Raw genomic sequence first — 9,834 nt, 5'->3', positions numbered from 1 at the left:
TGTTCACACTTTACTATTGGAAAGGAACTGTTGTTAATTTAAATGGCCTGCTAGAACTAATGTATATAAAGGAAGTGAAAATGGTTGCTCATACTTATGAAACATGTCTTTCTGAAGAAGTCTTGATAATAAATAAGACGAAAGCGCTAAAGTTCTACAAGAGTTGTATGTGTGATTTCCTATTTTTTTGAATGCTTTTATTGTCACGAAATTCAGTTCTTAGTTAAATTTTCTTCTCTTCATTCAAAAACTTTTTTTTGTGTGTGGTTAATTTTAGATATATATATATATATATATATATATATAGTTACACTTTATAATCTCAAAATACTGAAATGTCAAATTTCAGTATTTCGAAACTATAAAGTCGAAAGTGCAGTTACGTGAAACTGCATAATTGTGAATGCAGAAATGTCACATTCGCCATTATGTGTTCGTGCATGTGACGTCTGGTGTGGTTTGTGGATTTAGCTGGGGTTTGAGGTAAGTAGTGTTTTTGTAAGGGTATTGGGTTGGGATTTTAATGTGTGAGAGTGTGTATAGTGGTGAGTTTTATGTATTTGTGTGTTTACTGCGACCTCAGAATTAGTATATATAAGTAGGGGGGGGTGCAGTGGGGCTTTCAGTAAGATTGTTTGTGTGTATGTGTGTTAGTTTTGTTGTGCTTGTGTGTGTTGGTTTTGTTTTTTGTAGTGTCAGCAGGTAGGTGTATTTGTATTTATGTGACGTTTGTAGTTTGAAAGTTCGTGGTTTTTAAGTTTCGGGTTTTTGATTTTTCGGCTTTATAATCTCGAGATACTGAAATTATGTATATATATATATATATATATATATATATATAATATCAGGCAGTGTGAAGGGTTTTCCCCCTACCAAAAATTGTGGGTTTTTGTTGTTTGTTTTTAGTATTTTTTTAGCTTCACTCTAAAAAGATCATTCCTTTAGTATTCACTCTTTGGAGCATTCGATGTTTGATGATAAAATCATCTTTCAGACAAAGTCATACAGTGTATGCAAATAATGCTCCCTGAATTCATTCTTGGTTCTTCTCAGAAGCACTGTCTGATACTTTAAGATGTGCAGTCTAAGCCATAGTCCTGAAGTGGCTGTCCAAAAGCTTTCTGGCTCCTCAGGTTATTATTAACCTTTCAGCCTATAACCCCTTTGGTTCAGTGACACTATGACTCATGATTGCGACTTGCTGTAAATCCCCATCAGATAAGATGAATTATCATACACAGCTCTGTGATGGTAAATCCAATCATTCACAGTCTTTTAGATACTTCAAAAAGTTAAAACAGCTTTTTAGACCCCTCATTATGTGGCTTAGAAGAAAAGGATTGAAATTAAATGCTGTCTATAATAAGCTTGTGGGTTGCTTTGCAGTAGCTACTCCTGATGGTGAAACACGTTCAGAAACTATAATGCAAACACACCAGCTCTATACATTTCAGAGAAATTTTGCTTAACATCTTACTCATACTCAATAAATGCACAAACTTGATGGTCACAAAGTAGCAAGCAGTGGCTTGGCTACTAAATAGCACTTTCATTTCTTGGCGTACCTCTCAACTGTCCAGAATTTCACAGAATGTCCAGATCTTTGACTTATAGTTTTGGTCTGTTCCTCAAAATACTTCTGGTTTTCTGGCAGATTATTAAGGACTGTCATAAATAACAACAGACATATGAGCGTCAAACTTCATATCCTGTAGAAAATGCATGGTAACACAAAAACTGTTAATCTATCAACTTTCTAAGTTTATAAGAGCAATAATTAAAATCAGTCCCTATTTTTGGGCCTTTGTCTCCCCCATTACTTTTGGCTTTTTCCAGATTTCTTGTGTTAAGAGGTTGAGCATTATGGTTCCTGGATATAGATATGGGGGCATTTGTTGTGCAAATGTGAATGCCTTTGCTTGCTTTCATTTGAAAATATAGCATCTTCTAGCCATCAGAACCAAGTGATTTCCTGTTTCACATGCTTGTCTGCCGTAAAAATAGTAACTCTGAAATCTGTACCTTATACATTGAAATTATACTTTTATCACACATATTAAATTAATAAATGAAATACATCACAAAGTACCAGAAGACACAATTTTATTTAAAACCATGGCTGTTAAAATACATACACTAGATAAAATGACATACTGAATATATTTACATATGTACAATTCAATTATTGCACACAATATACATTTATGTATTACACATCTGCAAACAGTCTTTGTTAAGCATTGTTTGCTATAACTTTTGTACATCTGTAAATAACCAAGTGCCTGTCTTCATTTTGAATTTATTGCACCATATAAATATTTACATTAAAAAAGGCTGCAGATAGATTTGAAGAGCATAATTATAAGTGTTAAAAAATCAACAGTAATCTGGTCATATGTTTAAGGATTAGGTTTAACTGCATTACCTTTAATTTCCCAAAGTGATATGATTAACTGCCTTTTAGTTATATGGATTAGCCTTCACAGCAACTGCTTTTTAAGCACTAATACTTTTCATCCATGGGAAGGACAGTGAAATCTCACTTTGAAACAGGAAATAACTAATGAATACAAATGCATGTTTTTCAGCTTAGGTACACAGTCTTCAGTTTAACCACATATAATATATACATACATGTTCACAAGCCTAAAGCAGAAGTTACAGTGACCCCATAGGGCAAATAATATTATTTATAGCCAAATGTCTGTTCCTTAAATTGCTGAGGCCATGTCAGAAGTGCATGGGCAATGCCTTACAAAGTACACATGAAAGGTATTACTAGATGTAGTCGAAGTCCAGGGCAGATTATCAGATAGGTCTCTTAAATATATGGACAATAAGGAGCCTCTGGGGAAATTAAACAGCTATGCCATCTGTTAACACATAGCACCCACAAATAACACACTGAAACACCCCATTTTCATTATACCCAACAGTAGTTTATATTTTCTAGTCATCTCATTTGCTGATTAACAACAGGACACACTGCAGGCATCTGGCTGGATCTACATTCTGCATTAAATGTGACATTGCTCTCAAACAGTGGTATTAACACCGCCTAAATCAGGAGATACATTACAGCAGATATCTGTCACACAGCAAATATCCACACCATGGTCTATAAGAAGGAATACATATTGTTTTGGAGCCTTTTAAATCAATGCATGCTGTCAGCTAATCCAAGATTAATTAGTATAAGAAAGTTAATGCCTCATTATACCATTTCGGTACAGGTATACTACTCATATAGAGTAAACCAGAGAAAACTTACAGCTGAGATCATTCTGGTATTATAAAGTAAAATACCACTCTAATAGTTTCAGCAAAAGGTAAAGCAGAAACTTAATAATTTCAGCCCACCTGCCCTCTTTGCCTTATACTAGAATAACCCTTATTTGTCTATTTCTGTCATATGGAGAGAAAGCCATTTTTTTAAATTTAAGTAGCTTTGTTTACAACATAATCTAAGTATAAAATGTTTTTCAGGAAGTCTGATGTATGACTGGATGCAAAACTCTCACAAAGCTATATATAACTTGAATGCAAACTATAATTTGAAATGATCTAAGGACTATGGCCTTAACTAGCATGAAAGCTGAATGGTGAATAAATCACTCATTGTTTATAGCTTGAATGACGCACTGCAAATAATTCCTAGTACACTTTTACTGACAATGTAGTTTAATTAGATGTGGTATGTACTTAGGATAGCACTGCAGATAAGGCTTATTATTTACAAATGCTTGCAGCTTCATTGCAACCTATTATAGAAATATTTTCTGTTAAGCTTGATAGTACATATATTGACATACCCATCATAGATCTTCAATTCTGTTTGGAATTATTTGGGAGAGAATAGCTGTTTTTCTCCAAAAGGGATCTTCTCTAACACTGAGGCTGTCTGTATAATTTAGTTACATGGATATCTCAGAAAATTAATTTCATAGCATTTCTGAAGTCCCTAAACAAGCTTTAGCTTTTATAAGGACTGAAACTTGGACTCCTGACTGGGACTGCAAATCTAATCTACTCTGTATCAACTCATTTAGTGAAAGGGAGTTAAGGGAACCGTTTATTTGGTTGTTATATTTGGCATATTATAGTACATTACATTTGTTCATGAATATAATAGTACATACATGTTTCTTTTTTTTTTTATTTCAGGATAGCAGCACCCAGTACCCAGGGTTCTCAAGAGCACTGTAGTGTCTAAAAGTTTTGTCTGAACAGGTAGGCATTTCATACTTATATGCCAAAAATAAAAACCACTGACCACAAATACTCTTCATTTGTTTGGCAAGTTTAACAATCGTGTTAAATCTGGCACAGTTGTAGTATTCCATCTCACTTCATCAAGTCTGAAGCTACGAAGTCGACTTCTTAAAGTTTAAGTAACCAAATTGGCCACCAGATGGCAATATACTTTCAGCAAAGACTAAATCATAAGGAAACTTTGTTGGAAGGAGCTAACTAGTACAATTTATGCCACATCAGTCTTACTTCACTGCACATATATTGTGTTGTGACAACATGTCATTAGTTTACTCTTCAGTACCAGAAGTACAGTTTACAGTCTTTATTTAAATAGCTGTTGACCAGTTTTTTTTTTTTTTTTGGGGGGGGGGGGGGCTTTTGTGTCCAGTATTGAGTGGCTGGACATGACTTGAGGTACTGCAAAGAAAGGGTTAAAAAAAGATGGTGAAAAGAGAAATGAGCTTGCAAGTGTATGTGTGTGTGTGTTTGTAAATGCTTGTGTGTGTTTGTATGTTTGTGTCTAATATTTCAGGGTTACAGGTAAGCACTAGGCACATAGTTAACAGATCATTACAAGCCTAGCCAAGAAGCCATATTCCAAAGTTCCCTCCATCCTCAAGGGGGGCAACACAAGAGAGACCAGGGAAGAATCTGAATTTGTCTATCCAATTATCTAGGTTTACTTTGGAGGAGACAATTATACAACTCTGCTTGACATGTGGTGGCATTTTGTTGCTGGGGAGGAGGACACGTGTCATTCAATATGAATCTATCATGCAAACTATCTTATTTATCAGCTGATGAATGTTTAGTTCTTTTAATTGGATATTTGAGGGAACATTTGTTGTGTGAAGGAATAGGAGGTCAAGGAGGGTTGGATCTTTCATGGTTTGAAAGGTTAGATACATATCATCACAGAGGAGTCTATAAGAGATTGAGATGAGAGAGAGAGAGATGCCTGTTTGTCCAAATAACTGAGGGTCTTCAGGTCACCGATCTTTTCAGCAGTACCATATCTAGGCTGTGAAGAAGTGAGCATCTGCCCTAGGTGCAAGCCATTAGGGGGCGCATTCAGCATCTCAGACTAAGCACTGATTAGGCATGTCTGTGCAAAAGTGGCATTCATTTAATTAGGTGTGCGTGTGTGTGTGTGTGTGTGTGTGTGTGTGTATCTGCGTGTCTGTGTGTGCCTGTAACTGTAGCAAGGGGCTAAAGGGGCTAGTACAAGGTCTTTTCCAAGACTACAATGCATTGCAAAAAGGGCATTATATTCAATAATAGATCTAATAAGAGATATGTAAAGAAGTAATAAGACGTTTTTGGCTCTAAAGAGGATACCTGTAGAAAATACGTGATACAGACAGATGGCCTTCTCAACTGCTACACAGACATGATGGTTAAATAAAAAAGAATATCAGCAAGGCTGCCTAGATCCCTTACCACAGTGTCTGATTTGAGTGATATGGTACCTACACAGTATGATATGGAATTTTTACTTTTCTTTACCAGAATGAACTATATTACACATTTTCCCATTTAGTTTGAGACCACTGTCTTTGCACTAATTGTTAACATAACCTAAGCCACATGAGACCAGTTAGTTAAGGGATGTGGATTATCCAATCTGACAATAAGTCATACTGGAACTAACATACTTAGTGGAAGCACTCAGCTATGAAGAAGTGGTAAAATGGAAAGTGAAGGCCAAGAATGGTTTAACCTATTACATTCTGTTTATGCAGTTTCACAAGACCTTTACCACAACATATTACTACAGTGTTTCCACCTCTGTCCCTTCAATATGTATGAAAGAGATCCCATGCACTCACATGTCCTACATGAATTTGATGTACTGTCTGCTGCCATAAAGATTCACAATGTACAGAGGTGCTCTGTTTTGGTCTCATCCTACACCAGGAACACCTAATATCCCCGGTGCTGAACAGGAATCTGCATTCCATAATGAGGGTTTATTAAAAAGGACAAAATGTGAGTAGGAAACTCACTTATCTCCAGCAACTTATAAAAAAAACAGCTTTATAAGTATATTAACTCAGTTACAACTACTGATTCCATCCCATCTATTTTTATAGATGGTAATTTAACATTGATCCTAGTAGAATTGCTGAAGAGTTTCATAAGTTTCTTTATGACTCAACACAACTCAAGTGTATGATGCTTACTCTGGTACTAATTTCAATAGCAAATAAGAATAGTCCTTTGATAATTATTGAACTGACTTCTATGGCATTAAAAATTAGTAAATAAAATCTCTATCGATCCTGACCTTATACCTGTACTGTTGATTCATGGCCTAAAAGGAAATCTTCTGACACTAGGGTTGCCACCTTTCGTTGTGGATAAAACCAGACTTAGGCCACACCTCTCGCACCACCCATAACCCCGCCTATGCCCCACCTACTTTCCACCTATTTTGTGACATCATTGTCACATCAGCCTATGGTGGGGTAGTGGGGGCATGCTCTTTTTCCCATCGTGATGTGTTTTTTCTGTGGATTTACTACGCTTTTTGTAACAAAAAAGACATAGTAAATCTGCCAATTTTACAAACTCTGATAGTCTGTTTCTTTTTTTGAAACAGAATACTGAGTTTGTACACTCTTTTCCAGACTACCAGGTAATCAGTTTGATTTCCGGGTAGTCCGGAAAAAAATCAGATAGGTGGCAATGCTATCTGACACTGTTACATATGATTTCCACTACTTTGCTATGTAACTGTATAGTAACCTCTTCTTGGAAAAAGTCAATTATTTCTCCAGTTACTAAAAAATGTGATTAGATGGAAATACAAAATTATAGACTCATTAACCTTACAGCTATTTTACATAAGTGTTATGAAAAGAGTCTTACTGAACTTACTTTCTGATCCTAAAAAATTATAGTAGATGTACTGATTAATACCAACATGATTTTTGGCCCCAGCAGATCTACAATCACAAATTTGGTGTAGTTTTACAACCAAGAAATTTGGGCTGTTGATCATTTACTAACAGTTGGTGTCACTTATGTAGATTTAGCTAAAGCTTTTGATACCATCTGTCACAGTTCCATTATAGCAATATTGTAGTACCATAATTAGAGCCCCTTTTGGGGGGTACAGAGTGCTCTTCATTAAACATTCCCTGACCTCCTGACCTTTACTACTCATAAAGCCCACCGTAGTAATCAGACATTCTAGCAAAGTTTATCAGATGCTAAAGAGATGGAACTAGTAACAGACAAACAGAAGTGCTTGAAATAAAGAAAAAGATCCAAGTTGTTCGGATTTTTAAAGAAATATTCAAATTTTTAGAAATAAAATATCATTGATATACTCCGGGTATATGGCACCACATTCTATTTCAGAACCTTTTTTCTCATTGATTGACAATAACTTTCTATGACATGAGCTTTCTCCTCTAATCCTCCTCTTTTTACAGCCATGTCTAACCTACAGTATGCAGGTTCACATCTGGAACTTTTAACATTAGCCAAGAGTAGATTGTGTAGTGAGCTACTGAGTAACTGTCTACTTTTCCTTATTGAGAAAATGGCAGACAGTAGCATTGCCTAGTGTATGTAAGTGTTTCTGTTCACAAGTACTGTCCTCCTACAACCCCACTGCTGTACTGAGTAATCACACAAGTGATACAAAGTCATGAACCTCCAAGCAGGGGAATGGTACATGTACAGTTCTATGGACAGCTTCAGAATATGGACCAGCAACAATGTCGGTGAAACCTTCATGTTGTACAATGTTCTTCTTCTACTTTGAATTGTTTTTCTACACATCTGCTCACAGACTCATTAAGAACAGAAATAGTTCTAGATCCATAATGGGAGAGTTATTCCCTTAATATTCTGACATCTCTATCGCTGGTGCTTCATAGCCTCGGCTTGTTCTGAAATTTCAGTCATAGGTGGCTCATGAACTAAAGCCATACCTCAGTCATCTGTGCTAAAAACCTGCCACTTCAAGTTAATCTCATGTTTTCTGTATTTGCTCTAATTCATAGTCTCCTGTTTCACTGTGTACTGTTACCAAAAAAGGGAGTATTATGTCACTGAAAATTATGACATAAAAAATAACTACATGACATCTAAAGAGTGCAGTGTCATTTATACATAATCACATATAACAGAGAAATGTACAGTATTTCAAATATTTTGGGAAATATTTCCAGGCACATCTCTTTTGAAAGTGACATTTTAGTGATGACTTGGTAAAAACAGTCTCCTGGAGCACTTCATAATATCTTGCGTTCATCTCTTAGAGTCACTTCTTGTCATAACTTAAAAGATGAAGATGAGAGTAGCCATATCTCACTTTCCCAGTCTTATGATTGCTGAATGTTGCCTCTATCAGAGAAGACTGAAAAACTAATCTTTGTTAATATGAAACAAAACATATGTCTTATCATTACATCATCATAAAATATTTGATTTTTTCATTGTAAAGTGCCAGTGAATGCTGTATTTTGGTCTCTGCTCTACTATGTTTTGATGGACCCCATGTATTGTCCGCTATACTGAAGATCCGAAGATATGACTCCAATTAGGCTTTTAATTGCTATAATGATGATGATGAGGGCACATGGCACTTTTGTTTAGAATTCAAAGTACTTGATTTAACCAACATTTTAAAAAGCACCAACATGATGTGCAAGGAAACTCCTTTGTACTCCTGTATCACCCTAGGATTACACTGCATCACCATAGGGTCACACTGCATCACCCCGGAATTATACTGGAAAGCGAAAAGAAATAATTGTTTGCTTACGAACTTTCTTTGCTTACAAGCTCTCTCCATTTACTGTAAAATATATTCAGCAAGTAAAATGGTTTTAGAAAGTATCCATTTCTTTTTTTCTTTTTCTCTCAGGAATGTTCTCCATCTTGAATGTTATAGTTTTCAGAATTTTTTAAACTGTAGGCCATTTTACCTACAAGTTCTGCAAACCAGTGACACTTATTCCTGCCGTTTTCATTTCATCTGATTTCATTGAATGACACCTGAAAAAGTGTTAATAGGTAACAGCAGACTTTTGGCCATATATTTGGTAATTCCTCCTTCTTCTTGCTCCCCGAGACTGAACCTCATGATTTTTTTTCTCTGCATGCAGTACCCAGGGTCCAAGCATGGTGAAACTTCAATGCTGAAGGAATAAAAGAAAACATAATTTGTAATATATCATTTTCATTTACTTATGTCATAATTTTTCTTTTTAGATACACAAATACCAAATGAATCTCACAGAACATCGATTTCCAGTGGCTATAATACCTCTTCCCACAAATATCAGCCTACTCCTCAAACTACTTCATTATGGCTCACTGCTTTACAAGTACTTAACCTTTCATAGCATTTCTTTCACCAGTTCTTTGGTAGCTCACAAACCAAAATAGTGTTGTTCAAAATGTGATGCTAACCTACCTGTTGGGCCAAAGCAAGCTTAAAATATGATGAATATAATGTGTAAATTACTCAGTCTATTGTTTATTTTCAAAAAGAGCAGAGAGATACTAGTCAAAAAAATGTGTTTGACTGCACATAAAGAACAAAGACCTAAGCCAGGTCTG

At 35.6% G+C, this 9,834-nt stretch overlaps 1 protein-coding gene across 1 annotated transcript in view; it reads right to left on the bottom strand.

Moving 5' to 3' along the window:
- Positions 1-5,516: 5,516 nt before the first annotated feature.
- Positions 5,517-9,834, bottom strand: part of PIK3R6 (phosphoinositide-3-kinase regulatory subunit 6) — a 738,015-nt gene continuing 733,697 nt past the window's right edge. The window contains exon 20 of the mRNA XM_044085023.1: positions 5,517-9,410. Within this exon, the coding sequence (XP_043940958.1) occupies positions 9,254-9,410 (157 nt within the window). The 3' untranslated portion in view covers positions 5,517-9,253. The remainder of the gene's footprint in view (positions 9,411-9,834) is intronic.

The sequence above is a fragment of the Protopterus annectens genome, chromosome 10.part0, assembly GCF_019279795.1.
Source record: "Protopterus annectens isolate FY-2018-M chromosome 10.part0, PAN1.0, whole genome shotgun sequence".
Lineage (NCBI taxonomy): Eukaryota > Metazoa > Chordata > Ceratodontiformes > Protopteridae > Protopterus > Protopterus annectens.
Note: the sequence above shows the minus strand (reverse complement) of the source record. Positions and strands in the feature narration are given on the sequence as shown.